This window comes from Dinoponera quadriceps, unplaced genomic scaffold, assembly GCF_001313825.1.
Source record: "Dinoponera quadriceps isolate SergipeBrazil2010 unplaced genomic scaffold, ASM131382v1 scaffold558, whole genome shotgun sequence".
Lineage (NCBI taxonomy): Eukaryota > Metazoa > Arthropoda > Insecta > Hymenoptera > Formicidae > Dinoponera > Dinoponera quadriceps.
The window spans coordinates 413,047-438,726 of NW_014554665.1; the positions used below are offsets into that span (position 1 = coordinate 413,047).

The 25,680-nt window shown below is 38.8% G+C and overlaps 3 protein-coding genes across 5 annotated transcripts in view; 1 reads left to right on the top strand and 2 right to left on the bottom strand.

Moving 5' to 3' along the window:
* Positions 1–7,669: 7,669 nt before the first annotated feature.
* On the bottom strand, positions 7,670–8,715 carry LOC106740675 (RING-box protein 1A). Its single transcript, XM_014611942.1, has 5 exons — positions 8,585–8,715; positions 8,379–8,406; positions 8,173–8,294; positions 7,978–8,063; positions 7,670–7,849 (listed from the first exon to the last, which is right to left on the bottom strand). The coding sequence occupies exons 1-5, from the start codon at positions 8,675–8,677 to the stop codon at positions 7,837–7,839; spliced, it is 342 nt and encodes a 113-aa protein (XP_014467428.1). The 5' UTR covers positions 8,678–8,715; the 3' UTR covers positions 7,670–7,836.
* Positions 8,716–10,024: 1,309 nt separating this feature from the next.
* On the top strand, positions 10,025–15,650 carry LOC106740689 (jmjC domain-containing histone demethylation protein 1-like). Of its 2 annotated transcripts, XM_014611969.1 has the most exons (8): positions 10,043–10,109; positions 10,191–10,285; positions 10,440–10,719; positions 10,790–11,477; positions 11,692–12,016; positions 12,097–12,391; positions 12,947–13,236; positions 13,508–15,650. In XM_014611969.1, the coding sequence occupies exons 2-8, from the start codon at positions 10,244–10,246 to the stop codon at positions 14,516–14,518; spliced, it is 2,931 nt and encodes a 976-aa protein (XP_014467455.1). In that variant the 5' UTR covers positions 10,043–10,109; positions 10,191–10,243; the 3' UTR covers positions 14,519–15,650. The 2 variants fall into 2 exon arrangements, with proteins under 2 accessions (XP_014467453.1, XP_014467455.1); XM_014611967.1 differs by having other exon boundaries at positions 10,025–10,285.
* Positions 15,651–19,145: 3,495 nt separating this feature from the next.
* Positions 19,146–25,680, bottom strand: part of LOC106740690 (golgin subfamily A member 6-like protein 22) — an 11,143-nt gene continuing 4,608 nt past the window's right edge. Inside the window, exons 3-8 of one of the 2 annotated variants that reach the window (XM_014611970.1) lie at positions 24,968–25,255; positions 23,650–23,972; positions 22,636–22,879; positions 21,444–21,738; positions 21,044–21,338; positions 19,146–20,965 (exon numbers count right to left, since the gene is read on the bottom strand). In XM_014611970.1, the coding sequence (XP_014467456.1) occupies positions 20,804–20,965; positions 21,044–21,338; positions 21,444–21,738; positions 22,636–22,879; positions 23,650–23,972; positions 24,968–25,255 (1,607 nt within the window). In that variant the 3' untranslated portion in view covers positions 19,146–20,803. The remainder of the gene's footprint in view (positions 20,966–21,043; positions 21,339–21,443; positions 21,739–22,635; positions 22,880–23,649; positions 23,973–24,967; positions 25,256–25,680) is intronic. The other variant, XM_014611971.1, reaches the window with a different exon arrangement.

Here is a 25,680-nt window from a genome sequence, read left to right on the forward strand (position 1 = left end):
TAGCTTGTCCATCGTGTATCGTCGAAATCTGAACTGATCGAAATTACACACAGAATTCGATGCATAATTTGAACATATTTAAATTGTCAATCGTGTAATTGTAAATCACACTGCGCGTCTGAATCTAATATTCACAAACGTAATCGTTATCAAACGATTATAATTACGAGCCCGGAGAGACGATCATAAGCTCCACGGTCAATCCATTTCAAATGTAGGGAGTACACATGTTTGAAATTTATTTTACTAATAACAATTGATACGATACAATCCGAGCGTCATATCCTTAAAAAAAAAAACGGAAGATGGTAAATTTCTCTCAAGAGACGCGAGGTCATTTCTCTTCCCATGCACGATCGAATTCAAGTTTAATCTTCGCGACGATACGCTCGCCGAGATCGGAACGAAGAAGAGTGGACGAAGAGATCAGTGCTAAAGGTGAAATCCCAGGGAAAAAGCTCTTCCCGCTCCCGTATCAGTCGAGCATAGACTGCATCAGCACATAAAGCTCGCAAAAACTTAATCCACCCGCTGTAGAATGCGATAGCGACCGATATAGTGTAACTTCCGATCAGATTTAAGTTTAATTTATAACAGAATCGCGATAATATCTAGACTTATATCTATATTCTATATTATCTCCGAGTTTTATACGCGTGTTACTTTAGAAATTATCGCGATTATTGAATCTGAACATGTCCACACCGTCTATGCGATACTTTTATTATACCGGACCTCAAATTTATCGCGAAACGGGAATATTAATTGAAGAAGAAAATTTTTACACGGAATAACCGACGTGATATTTCGACATCACGTATCGAGGAATATTTCCCGGTCGAATTTCTGATGATAAAATCACCTCGAACTTTGCAAAAACGGGGAAAGCTTGTGCAACGGCCATAAACGGCGGACACGAGATTGATGGAGATACGTACTTTTATCGACGTACTCGAAAAAGACAGGCGGTTACAACGGAAGAGGAGGAGCAGGAGGATCAGGAGGAGAAGAAGGAAGAGGAGGAGGGGACCGGCCTTCGACAGTTTGATACAGTTTACGGTAAACACATTTCGGTGGCAATCACGTCATGGGCAAGCAAGCAACCAGCCAGCAAGCCAGCCAGCCAGCAAGCAAGCGAGCAAGACTAGTCGAGTCGAAGAGTAGGTGATGCTTCCTAGGTTAGGGAAGGTGCGCGAGTGGTCGCTGAAGAGCTCTTAGCCGACCCTTTGTTGCCCCTGCCACCCCCAACCTCACCCCACTTCTGCTATCACGCAAGGGATGAGAGGAGTATGGTGGGAGTTGGTATGGGGGTTAAAGGGTGGCCTCGCTCTTGGCCAAAGGCCTCTGATTTACTTAGCCTATCGAGTGCTCTCGGCGACTCGTCCGCCAAGAATACCGTATACACTGTTGCCTGAGATGCGTGGCTTGACAGCTTCCCGGTTTGTCTACATCTCAAAAATGGGCGTTTAATCGACGCGTTGGAATGTTTAGCCGACGCGCTTTTCAGTTTTCGCCTCCATATAATTTCCGTGCGCCCGCAAGCCACGAATTGACACAATAAATAAAGTTAACTTCTCTTCGGACCAACATATTGCGCTCGCAAATAGTTATAATTGCATTTTTATGTCTTTTGGCTACGTATGTGCGCATTCGTGTTTAAACTCTAATTGGCCCCGCTATCTTTCGTTATCATTCTGTACCGCTCATTCTTTTAATTTTCACTAACTGAATATTTTTTGATAGTATTCTTTTTTATTGTAAATAATTAATCATTGCGAATTCGTATGGCATTCGTAATATCTCCGAATATGATATCTGCACAATTTAAAGTAACAGTTTTGCAACGAAAATAATTTCGATATAATATTTCAGTGGAATATAAGAAGGTGAATCGAGGTGGCGGAGAACGTCGGAACCGGAAATCGCACAAATTCATTGCTTCGTACGCGAGGAGACGGACAGAACCCTTACGCGTAGTAAAAAACCCCGGAAAGAGGGAAAGAATATCGTCGAGTCGGTCGAGAGTCGGCGTCCACCTTCGCCTTTGTTTTTCTCGCGGATCTAACGAGGATTTACCGTTGCTGCAACTACCTGCGTTCTCAGCAGTCACCACTACAATGCCACTGCCGTCACCGACGACCTGCGCGGCGATGGTGTGAAAATCTCTCGATGCGGACGGAGAAAACGCAGAATCTCAGTTCCGGCAGGAGTCGCGAGGATAAGACGACGACATTCCCGCTGTCTCCCGCAGGAACCAATTTAGGTACGCGCTCGGACAGATTTAAATCAAATCAGGCTCCCAGCTATATTCGCGAAAATTAATCCGCGAGCCGCCCTCTCTCTTGCGGACTCTTTCCGGAAAAATAGTGGCGCCACGACACTTCTCAGGTTTACGGTTTGAATCATTAGCCGGCTCGTCGCCTGCTAAATTTCCTCGGTTAGCGGCGATGAACGTTGAGCCACTTCGCTGCTATAAGACATCCGAAGAATAGTAAATTTTTTAATGAGAAAGTAAGAAAAAGTGATCTTTTAAGCATGTTTCGTCTTGAAAAAATGCTACCAGATTAACAAAAACAACGCTAATCTACCTCTTTGTGTTTTTATCCTTCTATTTTCCATCGATCGTTATCGTCCGCGTCCTCCAATCTTCACCGGTTAATTATTTCGCCTAATTATTCGCATTGTTTTTCAGATCGCGACGATGGACAACGTTCGAGAGTAACGCGGCCGAAAGAGAAATCTCTCGATTTATCGGTGCACTCATCCGCCTCTGAATCGCATCGACAATCTCGGCTGATTCGAAAGTCTGCGGCACAGGCAGGCAGGCAGGAAGAAACAAGTAGAAAAGGACGGCGATGTCCTAGCGCGGGGCGACAAGGCGAGGAAGCCTTGATATATCCGCCAAACACAAGGAGCTCGAACGCCTCGCCGGGATTTATCGGGACTACGGATAATGGATGGCTTCGCAGCTACCGGGGGACGCTTTTTTAAATAATATAACGCTGAAAATTCTTGGCCTTCCCCGGTATTGCACGATAATCGCGACTACCCGAATATAGCGTTCGACGAGGCGAATATAGCGGAGGTAATTCAAAAGACGATCAGTTTTGTCTGCTACACGAAACTTGTGATAAATATTGTAAGCGATTCCGATAAATGTTGTAAACGATTAATCTCGGTCACGGTAATTTATCAGATTGCCGACACGATCGAGAAATTAATTATTATGATCGAATCAATTTTTGAAACATTCCTCAAGGTTCGAAAGATCTACCGTCTAGATTGAGGGATAAAGAGGGAGAAATTGTAGATGCAAGGTATTTGTTTCTAATAATAAAACGCACGATTTAGACGTGCTGGAGACTTAAATTTAGATTCGGTACGATAATAAGGTTTAACAGGAAAAGAAAAATTTGGAAGTTCAAGGTGGCACTTATGACCCAAGGAGTATTATTAAAAACACAAATTGGCATTTGCGAGACTTACACTAAATTTTAGTTTACTCAGATATTTCCTTATCCTTGATTAAGTTCGTCAAACGTCAGTTAAAATTGGAAACATTCTGTATAATTTCACGTACCTAGACATATGTGACGTATCGTTGTCCGCGTCTTGGCTTCCTGTGTCTTCCGCTCTGACTATTCGCATCCTATTCCTGGCTATTCCGTCATAGCACTCCGGATACTCACTCGGTACATTGACACTTGCGTGAGATACGAGATTCAATCGGAGAGACGTATATTAATTAACGTGATGCCGACGAAATGAGAACACGATTGAATATTTTACGGACCGACGAAAATGACGATTAACGCGTTGATACATGTACTTTCCGGTATATACTTCGCTCACCAGTTCGAAACGTAATATAAAGCCTGTTCTACAATAACCGTAAGAGTATGCAGTAAGACGTAAACAGTAAGCAAATTGACTAACAATAATCGATTATTTTTGGACTGTAAGAATCCAGTTGGTCGATTAGCTTATTGCTTACGTCTTACTGCATATTCTTACGGCTGTTGAACGGGCTTTACGCTCGCAGTCGCAGAAAAGGACGTGACGTACGAGATTTCCAAAACAACCAGCTCGCCAACCGTCGTAGACCTTCAGTCAATGACATAAATATACGGTGAACGAGAGATCGTAACAGTCAGTGTTATCGTGATATTCCGGATTATTTAAAATGAGTGAGTTATCAGGACAGTCGCAGGCATAAAAAACGCCCGGGTTGAATACACTCTAAGTCTCGCAAACGATAATTTGTGTCTCTAATAATACTCCTCAGACTGTATACTTTATCTGTATACAATATCATAAATTCGAACGATTCACAGAATCCCTTATGCTATCGTATATTCTTTCAGGCACGAGTGCTACGTACGGACAGAAAGAATCGCAATTATTTCGACCTAACAGGCATCAGCGGTTACGGGACTATGTAACAGTGAAACTTAAAGGATTTCGGTGAAGCGGGCTTCAGGTGTAGTGCAGTGACGACAGCTTAACAGCCTTAACCGGCTTTCCTGAGTAAATTTACCTCTAGAAAGTAGATTTACACTAAGATTTAAAGGGAAGTAGGGACGAACGGTGTTCACGTTGAGACAGACGTACCGCGAGACAAAAACCGCGGAGGGAGGCACCGTCGGATTGGGCGATCCTCGGGAATGTATTTAATTCGATTGGCCTTTGCCGTCGCCGTCGTCGGACTGAAACAAGGAGGGCGAGCAAAGAGAGGTGACGGGACAGAGGTGGCTTTTATCAGGGGTGAGAGAACCTCTGTTTCCGCCGGAAATGAGGCCTTCGCTAAACCCCGCACCCCGCGCCATCGACCTACTCCCCCTATCAACCTTTCCTCCGCACCACCCTTCGTCCTCCCGTCGTCCCTAACGCCCTCGCTGTCGTCGTCGAGGATGAAAATCGTATTTATATCCCATCTCTCGCGCCCAGGTAAATATTACGGGCGAGTGTACGCACCTGCCGCGACGAGCTGTGACAAGCGAGATCCGCGGAGCCGAAAAATCGACGCTGTTCCGACGTGATGCTCCTCTCGGCGCGCCGTAGCCGCGTTCAGAGGAAGCGTTTTTACACTTGAAACTCGCAAATTCCGCGCGGAGCAACAAGAAACTGTAGCGACGAGATCAGAGACCAGGTGCAGACGCTTGTGCGCCACGAGACAAAGCTTGATCCTACGAGTGTGGGAATTTTTTATCGTATCGATACTTTCCTTTTCTATTTTTTTGACGGAGTTAATTTTATTGTGCGACGGAGCTATTTTTATTCTAAAAGGAATAAAGTTTAATGAAAGTTATAATTAAATATCTATTTAATCCTAAGGACAAAAACAAATTTTATCGTTTTTAATGTTACCATAATATAAAGAGTAGCTTTTGTCGCGAAATGAGGAAATTTCATCCCATAATTATGCCATATTTTTAGACACGTCAAATCTAACCGAGTGCTGTGTACGAAAATGCAGTTAACGGAAAATTAATGAAGCTTATAATTACATTAATTACGTTATAATAGCATAAGCTCGTTCATTTTATTAACGCAATGACAAGAATCGCGATGTCGAATGATCAAAGAATGTTGCATCTCGTCGAAATATATGAAGGTAATACGCTGCGCGTCCCTGCTCTATAGAAATCTTCGACGTCGATATCGATGTGGATCATATCTGTCTGCATTTCATTCTTTGATCTTGACGCAGTCGAAGAATTCAGTCGTTTGAATAAAAATTCTTAGAAATAACTCTTTGAAGTATTCACGATAATGTCGCTTTATCCGTCTAAACACCTAGGAAAAAAACATATTTCATACCTCGCTCTTAACGCTAATTAGTTCGAACTCTGACATAAACTAGTATAAGGTCCATCCGATCATCGGTCCCATTAACCTACCAGGTTCATCCACGCGTTCATCATCGATTCCCCTTTCTCGAAAGGGTGCGAACGCCCCGATCTCGCCCCCGTGCCCCCTTCCCACGCCTGACTATTCATAAGCCTTCTTAGAGCAGGTGCGCGGGCTGTGTCTTTCTATCATCCCCCCTCCCTTCCTTACCCTCTCTCTCTCTTTTTGTTTTCATCCTGCGCGCGAATCCTCCGAATAAGACGCGAGATCTAGAGGCAGACGGCAGGCAGCAAGAATCGAGATGGAAGAAGCTTACCGTTGCTCTCTCTAGGCGGATGTCGACCGGCTGCTCTCCCACTTCTCTCCCCCGCCTCACCGAGAGAAGATGTAATTTTCGCTGTATGCCCAGATTAGAAGCCGGCTCGTCGGGACCTAGCCGGTTCCGGGCCGCCTGATAAGTATTGCCTACTGTATGCCAGTCTCCTCCTGAATGCCCTAGAACTGGAAAAGGGATTCGAGAGATGATCTCGGTGCGATCGATCGACCTCGTGACGTGACGTCACGGACGACGACGATGGGCGCCCGTTATATCTCGTTAAGGAGCTACGTATCCGCATCGGCGCGGATTTGCGGAATCGCCTTGAGCGCAATGAAGACGTATATACACCGAACTATGTTAAATAAATGTCATTGCTATTAATATGGCTTATGGCGGATCATATCAAGTGACGTACGATGTTTCATTTAAGCAAAGCCATGAGAAGTATGTGAATTATGTATGTAGGTTACATTAACGGGACGAAGATAAAAATCCGCTTAAAATTTAAAAAATTTCAATTCTACGAAGAATTTGATATAAATTTTGCTTAGATCCGTTCGTATTCGAATTAAAATTATCGGGTAAAAAAAGGATCGTATAGAGATATAGCGAGCGAGAGGACACGATTATCAGAGGTGAAAAGAGTGTAGCTATCATCCCACACCCCTTCCGTATTCACTTCATGCCGTCCTTGTACCAGAACGGGACGAAACTTTTACTAGACGAAATTTCTGAAAGATCGGATAATCGGATTAATCAAAGTTACGTTTAAAAGGTTCCTCGTCGTAATGGAGAAAAAAACACACGAATAAATAACGCGCAACGTTGATACATAGCATGTTTATCATTATTACATATTTAAATACGTATATTTTTACGTTATATATGCGTAATTAACCATTATTGATTGGTTACTTAAATAAAAAAATTCTTACACGTTCCCAACAAAAAATGTTAGGATTCAGCTTCTCTATTTGATAGTTACTCTACATGTTCGATAAACTTGTTTTATGACCAGTAAAATGTTAAATTTAAATAAAAATTACCTGTGTCAAAAAAATTTGAATGACTCTCCGCAGCGTTATAAAATTTAATGCAATTCACAACTGAAAAAATCAGTTGGAAAGACAAAGATAACATCAAATAAAGTAATACAAATAAATTAGATATTTATTTAGACTTTCGTAGATAGTTTAATGTAGATAAATACTTGATTTGTCTATCGAGTTAGCGCATCTTTCATGGATTTGTTCATGAAATGTTAAAAACAAATCCATGAAGGACGTGGATTAACTCAAAAGTCAAGTTAAACAATGTGAATAAATAAATCGCTCCGAACATCTTATCACTTTTATTTATTATATTGTCTTTCTATATTTTATTTATTATAAGACTTACAACCTATAAGAATTATGTAATCATATAATTTAATGACAATAACCGTAAATTAATTTAACATTTCTCATTAATTGCTCTCTGTTATAAGAAAAACAGTAGATCTGACAGTATTGATCCACTTCTGTATTTTTTATTTTCCTTTTTTCTTAGATATATCCATAATTCTTAAATGTAACAATGTTTAGTGCATGAAAAAAGAATATCCCAGTCTGCTTGAAAATTACATATTGCATAACTAGCTAAACTTGTGCAGCTAGATGTATCCAATTCTAGTGACCATATCTATAAACAGAAATAATAAAATTGATAACTGTTATATATAGAACTATTTATTTTAAAAACTAATACAAGTTGCATACATAAATGTGCGGTGCATATCTTACCACATAAATTAAGCAAAATATACTCACTTCTGGAATTCCCACTCGCGATTGTCAAGTGGACACACTTGCCGTGTCTTCAGCCAACGTGAGATACAGTGGAAATGAAAGGCATGCTGAGGAAAAAGATACAGTTACAGAATTAATTAATTAATTAATTAATTACTTGCATTATTAATAGCAATTATAATAATATTAGCATCAACATATTAATACTAGACATACGTTGCATACACCCCAAGCTACCGTGCACTCCTCGCTTGTTGCAGAAGCCTGATTTGCTTGACACTCAATGCACAGATCCATGATGTGGTTACGGCAAATAGCACAATTGTCCACAACAATATCTGAAAGACAATATATGAGAAACTATAGCTTGCACTATATTGCGTTATATTAAGTTTTATAATTCCAATAATTGACTTTCTTACCCCATGCCCACAGTGCCACTGCATTCCACTGAAACAAAAGTGAATATCAAATTGCAGGAATTATTATAAATGCATGAACATATAAAGGCAGAATATGCAGAAAACATGACAAACGTAAGTAAGGTTAGGAAAGTGACGATTGTATGTCGAGAAGCGGCCGCAAGTACGATCAGTTTCGTATAATCAATCCACGTATTTTCGCTTACCTTCTTCACCTCAAAACGCTTTTTCTCGCCCTTTCCACTGCTAGAGGTCGGCAAGTCGCACTCATCATCGTCGATTTCCATCGTAGTCGCCATTTCTAAATTTCGAAGCGTTGCAGGCCAAGTGGCCCCTAGCGAAAATTCACTGAACCGACTGTCGACTCTAGGTAAAAATTACCTGACTACCATTGGAGTCGGGGAAAATTGGAGAAGATTGATATTACCGACTGTCTCAACAATATAATTTATCTGAATGTATGAAATTTGTTCATACTTATTTAATACTAATCATACATAATTATGTTAGGATTAGACATGATTAGATATAATTTAGTATAATTATATATAGCTGTATATATTTATACATGATTATGAATAAAATATTTCTTAACGGAAAAATATATATACGACTTATGAATATCGTAAGCATCATCAATTATTATTTTTGTTCTAATGACACTCACCAACTCGTTCTTCAGCGAGTCGAAAATGTAGAGGACAGCTATTCGAATGCTGAACTTCTTCTACGAACGTAACGAACGATTTTCACTCAGCACTTCCGACGACCCATCTTGCGAGATATTTGCTGCCGACGACTATTTAACGATATTTTGCTTGCACCAAGACAAACAAACGCGTGAAACTCACATTCGGCACTCCCGGCGACGAAAATTCGCGTGTGAGATTCTTACTTGGCGAGTCGAAAAGTGCGAAATGTTGCGATAAGAAAATTCGAACTCCAAACGGCCATTACGTGACGTAGGATGTTCATTCGGCACTAACAACAAATCGTCCCGCGAAACGTTCACCTTCGGCCGCTATTTAACCAAATTTTGCAACGAACGCATTTGATTTACGTTCGGCGCTCCCGACGATGATGAATCACGCGCGAGACTCGTCTCCGACAAGTCGAAATCGCGAAAAACACGGGGCGACTTCTCGACTACGAACGACCGGTGTCGCGCTCCGCATTGTAACTGAATATTGCAACAATTGAAAATCTCGAAATATCGAAAGTTCGATGCAACGAACCGTCCAATCATAATGATCCGTTCATTTGCATTGCAACTGTGGTGTGATACGAAACGTCCAATCGTCGGAGATTGTTCGAATATTCACGGTAACGGCTTTACCGTAGCAAATACACGACAATTGCCTTCAGTCTGGTGTGTGTGTGTGTGAAATTCAACTTTGGCGCGCGCGGGTTAATAGCTTTCGGCCGGCAGGAAAAAGCCGCGAAGACGTGAAGATCGTGGAAACTGTTAAGACAGAGATGGCCACGGCCGATCTATCTTTGTCCAGCTTGACTTTTGGGTCTTTCTTTCCCCTTAGCGCGACGGAGATAGCATAGCAGTAGACATTAGAAGATAGACTATAGCTATCCTTCCATGTTCTCTTGAAAATTTCCTCAAGAGGGCGCAGTCTACATTTGTACGCGCTACGTGCCGTTTTGTCGCATCTCGTCGCGGGAGTGCGATCGTGCGTGGAACGTGCGTGATCGACATTACGGATATATTGTGTGCGAAATGTAAATAATAAACGAGCCACCGAGCCGTTAAACAAAAAGATCAGTTAGGTTTCGATTTACTTTCGCACGACAACGTTTCAGTGTGTGTCCACCACATGAATTACCGGTGATACGTTTCTGTCAGCGTGTTCGCAATGGCCGATGAGTCCTCTGCGTTGCCGAAGAGGCGGCAATTGGTAAACAAACTGACCGCGTGTTCGCCGACGACGATGACGACGACGGCGGCGGCGATAATGACGGCTACGGTCATCTCACATTGACGTCACCGTTTCGTCGCGCCGAAGGATCTCCGAGTCGGCATTATTCTTGATCTCCTAATTTTATTTACAGCGTGAAAGAACCAAGAAGCTCTACACCGACGACTGGACCCTAGGCGACGAAGAGATCGAGGGTCGCAGAACTTTCCAACTTGATGAGAAAATCGAATGTGAAAGATATGATCTGAGCAACTTCAGCGGTCTCTTCCGAGAGATGAACGGCTCAGAATTGAATTTGGCGTTTCTGCAAAAGTATGGGTTACAAATACCATTGTTGTTCAAGGAAATGTCAGGGCTCGGACTACGTGTGCCTAGCGCTAATTTTTCAGTTAATGATGTTAGAACTTGTGTTGGTAAGTTTCAAGTATAGGAGAAAAAAAAATGCTTTACTCGAAGAGATATTAACATTTTCAAATCCTTAAGGTTCTAAGAGAATACTGGATGTGATGGATGTTAATACTCAGAAGAATGAAGATATGACGATGAAGGATTGGCAAAAGTATTACGAAGATCCCAATAAAGAACGACTGTTGAATGTGATCTCCTTAGAATTTAGTCATACTAAGTTAGAGAATTATGTCCAATCGCCTGCACTTGTGCGGCAAGTTGATTGGGTGGATGTTGTATGGCCAAGACATTTAAAAGATGCTCAAGTGGAATCGACTAATCTTTTGGAGGATATGATGTATCCAAAAGTACAGAAATATTGTTTAATGTCAGTGAAAGGATGTTATACCGATTTCCATGTTGACTTTGGTGGCACTAGTGTATGGTATCATATTTTGCGTGGTGGTAAAATCTTCTGGCTGATTCCACCGACTGAGAAGAACCTGGCGCTCTACCAGGAGTGGGTGTTAAGTGGCAAACAGTCGGATGTATTTTTTGGTGATATGGTAGACAGATGCGGCAGAATAAGTCTAACAGCTGGTATGACATTGTTCATACCAACTGGTTGGATACATGCTGTATATACTCCTCAGGATTCTCTAGTTTTTGGTGGCAACTTTTTACACAGCTTCGGTATAGAGAAACAATTGAAAGTGGCACAAGTGGAAGAACACACCAAAGTGCCACAGAAGTTCCGGTATCCATTCTTCACAGAAATGTTATGGTGAGTTAATGGTATATTTTATATTTTAGAATATATATATATATATATATATANCCCTATTACGAGTCATGTGATAATCAATTCTGAGTCAAGAGAAAAAGCATGTATTAAGTATATAAGATTTTTTAAGAAATACAGATTTTATATAATTTTATTAAGTACAATAGATAGAATATTATATACATATATATGATATTATTTATACTTTTTACAGGTATGTTCTTGAACGATACGTACATGTACTTTTGGGCAGGAGTCACTTAGAAATAGCCGAATCGCAGAAGCAGCATTCAATTCCACCGCAGCATCAGCACATACACATCACTCCGTTTGAGTTACATGGTTTGAAAGCAATAGTTATGTATCTACATTCTTTGCCGTCGACGAAGAAAAACGTGCCAGAACTTATTCGTGATCCAGTTGCCTTGATTCACGATGTACGCTGTTTAGTGGAGCAACATCGGCATGACAATTCTGAAGCTGCAATAACGGGATATGCCGTATTGCCACCGCCACCGCCGCTCACTATCGCCGACAGGGTATATCTATCACTTGAAGAACTACACTACGATAAATTTGGGTTTGTCAATTTTATTCTTGTTGTTTTATCGCATTACAGGAACGATTGAGAGTGGCGCGAAAAGGTTTCGTGAAGATACCAAGACTTCCATCGGAGAAGTCCGAAAGAGCGTTTCCGCGTAGAAGGCGTACCAGATGTAAAAAGTGTGAAGCTTGCACCAGACAGGATTGTCGGGAATGCGTCTATTGTCAGGACATGGTAAAATTCGGTGGAACTGGTCGCGCCAAACAAACCTGTCTGATGCGCCAATGCCTCAGGCCCATGTTACCAGTTACGTCAGCCTGTAAAATCTGTCAATTGGATGGCTGGAAACAACCACCGGCACCGTTGATGGGTATGTGCACAACTTGTAGCGAATTAAACAAATCATTGCTTGAATATCTTTCATTTCTACTTTGTTTCGTACAGTACGACTTTTGAGTAGAAAATCACACAGATATCTCTAGCTATTAATTCTGTTCAAAACAATCTTCAGTTTTATTCAGTGATAAAACATTTGTATTTCTCAGTTTAAAATTTTGGCACACAACTGCATGAAAAATTATGTTATTTTCTTAATTGACTATTATTCAATACATAAATACGAATTAAAAACTTAAATTTAGAATGCAGTCTTGTAACTAAGTGATTTATTACTTCGGCTACAGAAGAAATTTGAAAACCACGTTATCACACTACCAACAGCTGTTGGCACAATAATCTTCATTGTTTGTTTCATACTGTAAAACGAACTTGAAACAACTGGATTAGACAGACTTGTAATAATTTCGAATTAGAATGTCATGTTACAAATGTTAGATTGTAATTATCTCGATTAACGATATTATGATTAAGTGTTATCGCGGGGCGTAATTGCAAATAGCGCGAATATCCAGAATGATCATTGCAGGTAAACCAATTCCCAATATACCGTCGAAGTTAATGGAATGTTCGATATGCTTCGACATCGTACATCCGGAATGTATAGGTTTGAATTACGATGAAATAACAACAGTTAATGATGACGTGCCAAATAGTTGGGAATGCCCTCAGTGTTGCGAGCGAGGTCGAAATCTTGAATACCGGCCGCGTCAACAGAAATCTCGCTCGCGGAAGCTATCGATATCGAGCGCAGGATCCTCAGCACCCACTTCGGATTCTGACACTACAACGCCGAATAAACAACCACGGTTGGAGGAGGTAAATGAACTCTTTTTACAGAAAAATCTGCAGTTTTCACAGAAAAAGTTGCACTTTTGATCAAATAACTCGTTTACTTGTTCCCGATGTTGTATATTTACAAATAGATCTCGAGGTACTACTTCCACAGTGTAGCTTCGAACTACATTGCAACAATATTAACGTGGAATTTACATATAAATAGAGGCTTGTTCATAAGGGTTAATTTCTAGCCTCTAGTTGCACTATATCATTGTGTTGACATGTAAATTCCACGTTGTGCCTGCTTCAGATAAACGACTCGCCCGCAGAAGCAGCTGATAATGAACGAAGAACAATTATGCGTAACCACTTAGCAATGCAATTGATTGCCGGAACCAGCAGAAATCTGATCAGGCCACACGTGGTGGTTAGACCTGCCCCACCACCACCTATTCCAAGATCGGATGAAGATGAGTCAAATCTAGCGTACGACAAGACGGTGATGCTGTCGGTTCTCCGATACCTTAGCGTAAGAGAGCTGTTTCATTGTGCCTTGGTCTGTCGTACCTGGGCGAGATATTGCATAGATCCCAGTTTATGGAAGAAACTTGATATGTCGCACATCTGCCTGGAGCCTTCGCATTTGACCTTCATCGTACGCAGACAACCGGAAAATCTTAAGCTCGATTGGACCAATATCAACAAAAAACAGCTGGTTTGGTTGTTGACTAGATTACCGCAATTACGAACATTATCTCTTCAAGGTTGCACTTGGGCAGCAGTTTGCGGCCTGAGAACTTGCTGCTGTCCCCCTCTGACGATGCTGGATCTGAGTTACGTTACCGGATTAAATGACGTCAATCTAAATGAAGTTCTGAGCCCACCGACGGATTCGCGACCTGGTCTTATCGATAAGACGTCGCGATTGAAGCACCTCAAATATTTGTTCTTGGCCGGATGCGATATTACTGATCTTGGAGCCAGATACATAGTCGAGCACTTGTCGTGCCTAGAAAGTTTAGATTTGTCTTCGTGCGGCAGACTCACTGACATGGGTGTGGCTCAACTAGCAACGCAGAAGCTACCAAATTTGATGTCATTAAACCTAGCCAGCTGCAGACTACTCACCGAAACCACCTTAGATCACTTGGAGCAATGCAAGGCATTGAAACATTTAGATTTACGACACACCACGCAAGTATCGACGCAGGCTGTCATCAGATTTGCGGCAAAAAGCGAACATAATCTACACGTGACGGACGTAAAGTTGGTAGAAGAGAAGAAGAGGAAGATATCCGAAATTGAAGCTATAATACTATGAAAAGGCCTCACGTGGTGCTCGCGCGTATTATTGTTCAGTGCAATCCGGTTCTGTTAACGTACGTAGAAACCATCGTTCGCGAACGAACTGTAATTGCGAACAAAATACTTGCGACTAGGGAGGATTTATTTTACACAAGAGAAATCTGTACATGACGTGCATCATTATATGATGCGACAGGAAGGACCTGACTAGCATAAGATTTCTATTGCGGCGACACACATCCTTTACTGATACGAGGCCAAACGCGATCTTGGCGAAGACGATTTTTTCGCGACTTCTTATTTTTTTCGTTTTGATTGCGGAAGCTTATATGTTTGACTGATTGAACTGTAAGATTCTTTTAAGTTATGCAACATTTCATACTAAATATTTTCCGCTATAATACTAAAAGTGGTTTCTGCCTTTTATATTGCGTAAACTTCAATTTCGTTGGTCATCTTATAAACATTGCGAAAAAAAAATAACGCCGAATGAAAATACATCGCTTCTTTTAAACGTATCACTTCCAACAATTGTAATTTGTATTCTATTTCATGAAGAAATCATTGTTCATATTATTTTATTCCTTCTTTTTTATTTATCTAGCGCAAGCTTTAGTCAGGTTGCTAAGACAGAGTCGTGTTCATCAAGATCCGACAGAGAGTATCTGTCATGATGTACGAAAAGGTACAGTATAAGAACTCTATATTGAATCATTGTTGACCGAAGACAGTATTTTTCGCATAGGTTGTGGAAATTGAAAATGTGTGAGCGCGTGTGCACGTGCGAGGAAAGTTAGTATTTATTTACATGAAACCCGAACAAATCCTAAACGAGAGAATATCTCAACTGTAAAAATGAGAAAGCTGCCTGAGACCACACACACATACAATTTATCCATAAACGCGCGCCAATTATAAATAAATAAATAAAATATATATATATATATACACACACACACATACATACACACACACATACACACGATTGTACCATTTCGCAATGTTAGTTAGGTGATCTCTAAATGTCGCACGAAGACAGCATGTACATGTTTCGAATTTTAACTTTCGACCTAAGCTGCATTTCGTAGGCGACGTAAAACATTTTGTGTAAGCGGTTATGTACATATACCTGCTTTTTTATATAAACACACGTTTCAGTTTTCTGTTCTCCTTCATGTTCCTTCTAGTTTCCTCTCCTCCTCCTCGAATTATTCTATATGCACAATTTTACTGTAAGATAATTATATCAGTAAGTTCTCAAGTGCTATTATGCACCTTGTCGAATTATACATGTATAGATATATTTACTCTTTAATACTGTAGTATATTTCTTCTGCAATATTAACTATTAATATCGTTTAAAGGAAGAAAGAAGGAAGAGGAAGGATTAGAAAAAATGCAGCTAAAAAAATAGATCTTATTTTTCTGTGTAAAGTTCTCGTTCTAATCAGTTTCGTTACTTCTTCATTTGTAAAATTGGATTGAATTACGACGTTTGAATAAAACGTTTGAATTTTGGCGTTAAATTTTTTTTCTTGCTCTAACATTAAAATTTAATAATATTGCAAAATATGAGGGTGTGTGAACTGGCAGGATATATCAAAAAAGGTTTTACTTCGATAAGTTTTCTATAAATGGATATATACTAGTGCTGTCAATTTCGACTATCCAGATACTCGAGTCTTTTAGTAACTGAATGTATAGCTAATTTCAGATGTTACAAACTATTGATTTTTCTATTAATATAACTCAATCTATGCATGACCTACGTTTTCAACGAAAATGAACACTTGGCAACATAAAGATTGTAAAGCTTCATTATTAACATGCGAACTGAAAAAACGAAGTTCGACATGCTTCACAAATGTATCAAATATGAACAAAAGCAAAAGGGTTTGTTTTTGTTTTAATGTAAGAAAAATAATGTAAGAACAGATTTATATATTTCGCTTCTATATATAGTACCGAATAGAATAGAAGAAAAATACGATATCACATCAGAGAAAAGCTATGAATGAAATTCGAATGCAAGAATTTTGCATTATGACAGCAATTGCGCATTGGAGACGAATACCGGACTACATCTATTATTCCTATTATTCCGAGCAATCCCAGTAAACGAGAAACTTTAAATCAATCTTTTGAAACATTGATTTTATATGAATTTTATAAACATTTTAACATAATATTTTATAAATGTTTTTAAATTGTTACTTGATTATATAATATCTTTAAATATTGAAATCATAGTGTAGAAACATTATTGTTTAGCTCAAATATTATTAACAATAACGTTGTATGCAACATTAAGGAGTACATATTTGAAAACGTTACATATTATAAAGTATCATTGTAGTAATGTTGTGTTAATAATTTTTTGCTTACTGGGATAATTCTCCCCATTGCGTTCTTTCTATTCTTCCCATTGTTAACTAAAACAATGTTTGAAAAGTTACGAGAATACTATTCAGGTAGCACAAAGGTAAATAGAAGTTCATAAAGAATTAATTTTAAGAATGCTAATTCCTCTTTACAGCTGTTTGATAACGTCAGAAGCGAAAAAACGCATACCAAGAATTCTTGCGTTATATGTTCGAATAAAAAAGTATATCCACAAAATGATACTTGTGATCGATTTAACATACGTGTAAAATTGTTACCGAACATTTTTCTGTTACTCGAACAATTAATAAATAGCCGCAAAATTAATTTGGCACACAACCTTCTTCTTTAACCTCTTTTCTCAAAATTTTATTAATGTTAATTTTCCGATTATTTATCGCTTATTCGAGTAAAAGAAGTGTTCGGATAATTTTACAAGTGTGCTGAATCAATCACGAATGTTATTTTAAATATTCTTTTATTTGAACGTATAGAATACGTATAGACTACTCAGGATCCTTAAATCGTGAAAATATGATGGAATTTGGCTTATATTACAAATTGCTACTTTATAACCTAAAAATGTGACCGCGTATAATTTTTTCTTTATTTTATTTGATTCATGTGTAATTTTGAATTCTTTTCTCTTCTTATGTAGTTGGAAACTAAATGTATTTGAATTATTTCAGTTGGAAGAGAACTGTTTCTCACCAAGCACCAATTAACACAATAACATTACATTAATATTATAATTTCCCACTCAACAGTATAAATGTTACATATAATACATATACATAACAGTTATTGAACGGTACAGTTATTGAACAGCAAATTATAATATTGATGTAACGTTACTTTCAGAGTTAGTGTTTATTGAGTATTTTATATTCTTCTTTCTGTTCATAAATACTATTTCTTTTGAATTCATAAAGTATATACCTATTGATATGAAGTAATTCAATATGAATACTCCAAAAAGTTCTTAGGAATTCCAATCATAATGCATGTAACTTCTTGGATTATTCTTATAATATCCTTTTATGAATTTCTAAAGAATTCAGGAAAGGAGAAAACTTTAGGAACATTTGAAAGATTCATCATGCTATCTGGGGCTTTATACATTCTGAATGTAATATGGAATGTCTCGCGATAAAACCTTGTTAAGTTCCGTTTTGAAAATTATAGTTGTTAATATGTTTATTTCGTTGTACATTTTATCAATCGACGTTTACTTTTTCTGTAAGATTCTTTAATATTAACATTTTATTGCATTTATAAGAGAAACATATGCTCATTTTAACGAAACAATAAGTAACATGTAATAGATGATGTCCGTTAAAGCGGATGTCCAATACTTGTGCGATTATTTATTTGAAAATTTATTCGGAATCATCCAACGTGGATAAAATTTTTTCTGAAACGAAAAGAAAGCATCTCTTAATTTGAAATGCAGTGATTTAATCTACTCGATTTTTACTAAACGCTATATTTTATTTTTACAGCTACCTCCTCAGATCGGTTAGTTTTTGCTGACTTGTAATTACCTTCTTCAGGATTTCAGGGTTTTCCTTTTTCTCTTAAACGCCTGAACGTACTTTTTTTTCATTTCGTACACGTAGTGAATGTTCTTTTAAATTTTACAACGAGCTAACACGAGGTAAGATTTAAAAAGATTTTCTCATATATACGTGTATTTTTTTCTTTTCTATTCTCCAAAAAACTCTAATATACATATATATTTACCTTGCTTTAAAATATACTGCAAAGTACGTAGTATATTTTAAAATAAAGTAAATATATATTAGATTTTCTTGGAGAATAGAAAACTCCGTAAAAAAAAATATATATATATATATTGTTTCAAAATATACTGCAAACTGTATTATTTACATATACGTGTAACATATATGTAAATAATACAGTAAAAGTAATCGTGCATTCTTTATATCGAAGTATCAAATTGCGATTCGATATCGATTCATCGGCTAGGGACTTTTTCGTTCGTTCCTCGAATAATATTTCCATAAATTAAAAGCGTTCTAACCTGATCCAATTCTTACGTTACCATAGAAATCGCTTGGAGAAGTACACAACGCCTGTCATTGTGATTAGCACGTGTCATTTGTTTACATCGTGCACTGAGCAGAGTAAGCCGGAATAACGTGATTCCACTTGTGCTTGACAGAATTGAAAGATCGATCCATTTCGCCTTCTGAGATCATCGATCATTTTCATCAAGCAGTTTTATTCACGTAAGACCATTGATTTTCATCAAGAACCTATCATTAGGAGAGCACTTTGGCTCGACTAACGATCCTTTATTAAAAAATATCTTACATTTTGATAGCGAAGAAAAAAGGAGAGGAAACAGATAAAAGAAGGAAACAAATAATTTTTCCGTCGAGGAATATCAAATACTTCTTACCGGCTTTTGTTCAAAATGCGACCGAACATCGATCACGTGTCGACTACCGGTAAAAACGGTCGTTCACTTTGCGGACACGCTCGCGCTGTGAACAAAAGTGTGCACACAATGAAGCGCAAACAGTAGAGAACCGTTTACGATAGCTGTAAATATGCAGTAAATAAGCAGTAAGCTAATTGATCAAGCATAGTCGCGTGGATTATTCTTGGACTATAAGAATCTAATTGGTCAATTAATTTACTACTTATGTCTTACTGTATGAATGTATATAATAGCTATACTTTATAGCTATTATATACATTCCTTCAAAACTTAAGCAGTAAGAAAATTTTGTCTATTCTTCTCCTTATGCTCGAAGGATAACCCAGTAAACATCAACTACCAGTAACATAACATCAATGTTATTATTTTCCACTCAACAATAAAACTGTTACATAATATACATAACAATGCATAATATACGTAAAAATAACAATGTAAATGCAATGTAACACGTATATATAATATATGTGTTATATTGCATTTGCATTGTTGAATGGGAAATTGATATTATGTTACTGCTAGTTTGGTGTTACTGGGAATCGATTGTGATTGGTCAATTTTTTTATCGCTTACGTTTTCTGTGCATCATGGCTGTGAACCGGATTATTCCGTGAAGAGATTTTCAGTGTTTTTATCGTTTCACACGACGAACATATGATATTCCGTGGTGAAAGACGTCCGTTGCAAATTATAAACTCACTGTAGGAGAATTTGCTCGAAGATGTTCTGTGTATGTATATATATATACACGCTTGTCGTATATATACGTATATATCCGTGTGCAAACGTAAATTTTCTTTTTCCTTTCATTACAGTTGTTAGAGAAAATATCATTTGTCAGTTAGTATATCTTTGAATTGCAAAGTGCGACAGTCCTATTCCACGAAACTCTACTCGGCTTTCCAAATCATCAGTCTTTCGCGGGCCAAAAGCTTTCGACCCGTGCTCATATTTTATATTTAACGCTGAACGCAATATCTTCTAATTATGCGATGCGTGATAAAAAATGTAAGGCGATTATAACATGAATGTTGTATGGAAATAGTGTCCAAAACATCATGAAATTGAGAAAAGCAAAATTATGAAGGAGATTATCGCGAAGCTAAGAGAACCGAATGATCATATTTAGCGCCAAATAATACCTTTGCAGTCGCGATGTCAAGGTAACTTTTTGGCAGCCACTAAAGAGAATGTCTTCGCGATATATGCTTCGTGCAGTAGGACCCATTGTGTGTGTGTATGATACGCTTTGTGACAGAGTTGGTAGATACTTCTGTGATGAATAGACGACGACGTTCCTAGTGTAAAAATTGCTCGAGCGAAAGTGTGTAATGCGTGTGTAATCATTCCTTTTCATTACGTACAATATACTCTATATTTCAATATGCAATATTTATATGTGTATGTATACAATCTCTGCATCCACGGAAAATATCCTTCCCTTACGTTATTCTAACCTAGTTCCGCTAAAACAGAATCAAGGTCCTCCTGTAGGGTGATACTCTCCTCTCGCTGTTTTGCCAAGTCGTCCTTAATCCTGTCCACTTGGGCCTTGAGTAAGTAATTGCCCTTCTTTAACGCCGCCAGCCGTCCTTCGTGTTTTTTCACACATTTCTAGAAAAGAAATAGCGTATTCACTCTCTGTGGGTCAAACCGTGTGTTGTATTTTTTGTAAGAGTCTTATAAGCTTACATTCAATATATTTTTACGTTGCTCGAAGGGTGCCTTCTCGTCATCCGATTCGGACTCTTCTTCTTCGGATTCCTCAGATTCCGACTCTTCCTCGGATTCCGTTTCTTCTTCTTCTTCCTCTTCCTCCTCTTCCTCTTCTTCCTCCTCGTCGGCCTCCGACATTAATTTGGCCATCTTGTCCACCTCCTTCTGCAGCTGCTTGAACTTCTTCTTTTCCTCCCCCAATAATTTCTGCTGCTGCTTAATTTGTTCCTTCAATGCGTGCCTCTCTTTCCGAGCGTTCACCGCCTTGTCCCTGTTCAAACGATTTATTAAATACATAGTTTCTCCATTTTCTCTTTTCTTTGTAACACGTTATCGATACGAACGCTCGTGCGATTCAAACGCGCATTTAACTCACTTGAAGCTCTTTATCTTCGAAATGAGGAGTTTGATTTCCCTCTGCGCGCGTTTCTCCGCGGCGGCTTTCGGATCTTCCTCTTCTTCCTCTTCCTCCGTACTCTCCTCTTCCTCCTCGCTTTCGCTGGGATCCTGTTTGTCTATACTTTTCTGCGTCGCGACTCTGACCACGTCCTTCGCGCTAGGACAACCGGCCAGTGCCATTCCTGTAACATCGTACATCGCGTATCCCGTGTCTTTCCAATCTTCCGTTAGCTCAACAATTGGCTCAGTCTCGATCGGTGCAAGCTTTTCTTCTGTTAAGTGAAATGAAAAGAAACAAAGCAAGAAAGAAGCGACGTTAGAAAGCGTGAAACAAACGTGTTTTATTTTAATTCTATTAGAGCTGTGTCTCCATATAGCAAGTTTAACCTTTTGACACCTTTTGTACAGCTCATGAAAAACATATCAAAATACGATGACAAAGTACGGGTTTTTGTGACAACTTTTTGTGACATTAGACTGTCATTTTTATGACTTCTCTTCCCTTTGAGATTTTGGTCTTCTATTTTATTGACGACACTATTTGACCTTTTCCAAGTCGTAAAAATGACGGTCTAATGTCAAAAAAAATTGTCACCAAAAGCCGTATTTTGTCACCGTATTTTGACATGTTTTTCATGAGCTGTGCACACAGAAAAAGTTTTTTGGATTAACAAATTTGGTTAAATTCAAATTTGATCATCAATTGTCATTTTTAATCGCTGAACGTCATTCGCTGTACGAACATTTGACATCAAAATAACGTGTGCTTGCTACTTGGGTCATTGCCCATGTTAATCATTTTTTTTTCAAATGAACACTATTTTCTCCAAACTGAAATTCAATATTTATTCCAGCTATTTAATATAGAAAATCAAAATTATCACAACGAAAATTTTTATTTTTTTTATCCTAGCATTTACTTCTATGTAAAATACAACGCGTGTATCTATATTAACTAATATAATATCGTGTATTTTAATAATATACACGAATGAAGAATATATATGAAATCTATAGTGCAAATATATAAAACAAACACAATTAGAGTGAACTAATTAATAGCATTTTGCTTAAAAATTCAAGCTGGTTAAAAAGATGCAAGAAAGCGATTGATCGTTAGTTCAAAAATATTGTTAGCTTCTACCAAGACGAACGCCTTAATTACATACCAGCTTTCATGCGTTTTTCCAACGCTGCATACATTCTTTTAATTTCTTCCAATTCGCTTTTGGTTTTATCTCTTTCCTCAGCAGCGACGGCGTATTCCTTCTCGGCCTTTTCCACATCTTTCCTCGCTTGTTGCACTTCTTGCCTCAAAGATTCCGTAAGTTTTTCATCTTGTTGTTTATTCTCCTGAACGCTCTTTTGGGATTTCATACGATCCACTTCTGATTCGAGATTCAAAATTCTAGCCTATGTATTGTAAGCCGATTAAAATATTCAATAAGTTATCATGCGCGAGATATTATCCGTGAAACTAAGTCATGTTACAAGTTAAATATAAATGCTAGTAAGCTGAGATAATTATTCGCTGACTGATTTTCTCGTTGATTTTCTTTGATTATACAAAAGCTTAATTGATGCCTGAATTTTCAAAGATACGATAAATAAATGTAATTTGAGACGAATATATCTTTTATTTCGTTTTATTAGCCTTCTGTGGCCGTGATTTGATCTTTCAAATTAAAATTAATGTATCAATATCTGAATAGTATTTAACACATTTATTATCATGATTTATTATGGAGGATTTTTTTTTACATAATTATATAAAATAGATTTGTTTTGAAAATAGAAGAAAGTTTTGGCTGTCATATATATCCCTAATCATTTCAGTTCACTTCTTCAGAGAGACAAACGACTCGAAACAATGCTGTGAAAACGTCAAAAGTTAAAAGGAGAAACTGTAAGACAGATAATAACGCAAGGATACGAAGCGAAACAAAGACGAAGTCAAAAATAAATATAATCTGGTTCAGTGAGAATTTTCGAAAACTTTCTCTTTCTCCGTAAATGACGTAGATTACGTAACGGGATGTTCAATGCTGAATATGACATTGACAGATACTGTCAATGCAAAAGCATTAACAAATATTTTGACGAAGGATTAACATTAGTAATGTAAATTCAGTTATTTCCCTAACCATTTCATGTACGAAAGGATGATAAAAATACCATTTTACCTGCAGGCGTTTATTGTCTCGCTCCAAAACCTCTTTGTTTCTCAATTCTAACGCCAGCATCTGCTTTGTGCTCTGCAAATCATCCCTGACAGCGTCTATATCATCCATCTCGTCTTGTATCGCGTCTTCCACCGGCGATTCTTCCGCCTTTTGTATTTGCTCCTCGATAGTTAACTGCCGTCGAAATTTCCGAAGACCCTCCAATACTGGCCTCGAGCGATCATTCGTCTTGACACTTTTAAGCTTCACACCTTGTTGAATCTGTTTCAGCAGCTGATTGTGCATATTCGACTTTTCAGACTCGAACACGAAGTGGGCATTACCTAACGGGGGAGACAATTGATCAGGGTAAAAACTTACGCGTGCATCGCCGTCTTACAAGGAAGAGAGCACGGATATGTGCATGTAATTTATAAATAGCACGACTCAGCGACGAAATATATGACTGTTCCTGGATCGCGATGTAATTACACGACCGTCAAAAATTCAAGAAGAGCTGTTTACGCTTACAAGTTGCAAAAATGCCGTCGTAAAGTTACGTTTCACAGACAGTTTTCGTGGACATTCAACTTAAATCTTCAATGGCCAATCAATATTTAATGATTAATAAGCAGCTATAACAGCGGCGAAAACACGATAGATTCGGCTTTGCTCGGTTTGGCGTCGTATGTAACTTGTAATTTATATTCTACAAAACCGGAGAATTCCATCGCTTGATCCTCATTTCCCCTATTTTTAATGAGCGCGACAATGGATCACCCGGATGAGACGTTCTCCATTTCCATTCGGGCGCGCCGATTCAGGGAAACGGAGATATCACAGTCGGTGCTCGCAACAGGGGAACAGGGGAGGGCGGGATGTCGGTAAACCCATTGAGAAACACGAAGACACCAGTTAATTCAACGGTAATCAATTAACAATTTAATTAGTTTAACAGTTTAACAATAGATAGGCCGGCTCGCCTATCGGGGGGGGGGGATGTTGATTTCGGGCCAGGGGAAGGAAGCTAGCGACAGAACAATAGTGCTGGCTATTTGCGTTACAAACGAGAGACGCGCGATTATGTACGTGTTCATTAATCGAAACTCTCGTGTCGATTTAATCGATCGTGCCGCATTGTCATTATTATCACCAAAAAACGTGCGTGACTGTGCTGACTCGTAAAACTCACGACTAGGGGAGGGGGAAGCTTTCCCCAAAAATTGGGAAAATAGGGCGGTCCCCTGACCGTTCTAAAGGCGGGGAATATCGGTCTGCAAAGGAGGAAGGTTTGGCCCAAGCGGGATTCCACGAGGGTCGAAGAGAGTGCGACGATCACCTGCTGGATCAGCCTTTACTTTGTTGACCCTTTCGATGAGAGGAGCGCTTCTGTCATTGCACTTAACATGCCTAAGAGTTTTGCCGCTTTCCACTTCCTTCATCATGCATGCCCAATCAGGCCGCTTCCTGGGCCTGGACTTCAATACCTCCAGCTTTTGCATTTGTTTGTCGTTGAGTGGCTCGAGGTCCTTAAAGATCGTCCTGCTCGGTGGTGGTGGCGGCGGTCGTGGTGGTGGAGGCGGGGGTATATTCGCTCTTGAAGAACTCTTCGACAGCGTCGGGGCTCCTTAAATTCAGTTGTCGTTAGAACCCGAAGACCGCAAGTTTTACGTTCGATATCCGGTTCTACGTGAGACCATTTGCGAATCGACTTGTCTCGTAAATTGTTCCGTCTGTCTCAGAATGGGTAAGTCCATCTATTGCTTTCTTACTAAAGATTGTTTAACTGAGCGAATGGAAACAACATTACACTTTATTCTGATATCTATCGACTTCGCTTCATTTCGTGACGATTGTTTGTGCTTCTCTTTTGTATAATTTAATCGTTCTCTTGTATGTTATTCTAATACGATATCATCCCGAATGACAAGAGAGTCTATCTAATACACTTGGCTTTTAATTTCAAACTAAATCTAGGAGATTTCACAAGTAAGCGATAGGATTTTCTTTTCCCGGCGAATCATATTTCTCACACTGATTAATTCGGGGGGG

Coding starts and splice junctions, on each gene's coding strand:
- LOC106740675 (XM_014611942.1), bottom strand. CDS start 8,677: ATGGCGACTACGATGGAAATCGACGATGATGAGTGCGACTTGCCGACC. Junction 8,295..8,378: donor AGTGGCACTGTGGGCATGGG/GTAAGAAAGTCA, acceptor ATTGTCTTTCAG/ATATTGTTGTGGACAATTGT. Junction 8,064..8,172: donor TAGCTTGGGGTGTATGCAAC/GTATGTCTAGTA, acceptor CTTTTTCCTCAG/CATGCCTTTCATTTCCACTG.
- LOC106740689 (XM_014611967.1), top strand. CDS start 10,244: ATGGCCGATGAGTCCTCTGCGTTGCCGAAGAGGCGGCAATTG. Junction 10,286..10,439: donor TGCCGAAGAGGCGGCAATTG/GTAAACAAACTG, acceptor TTTTATTTACAG/CGTGAAAGAACCAAGAAGCT. Junction 12,017..12,096: donor CGCTCACTATCGCCGACAGG/GTATATCTATCA, acceptor ATCGCATTACAG/GAACGATTGAGAGTGGCGCG.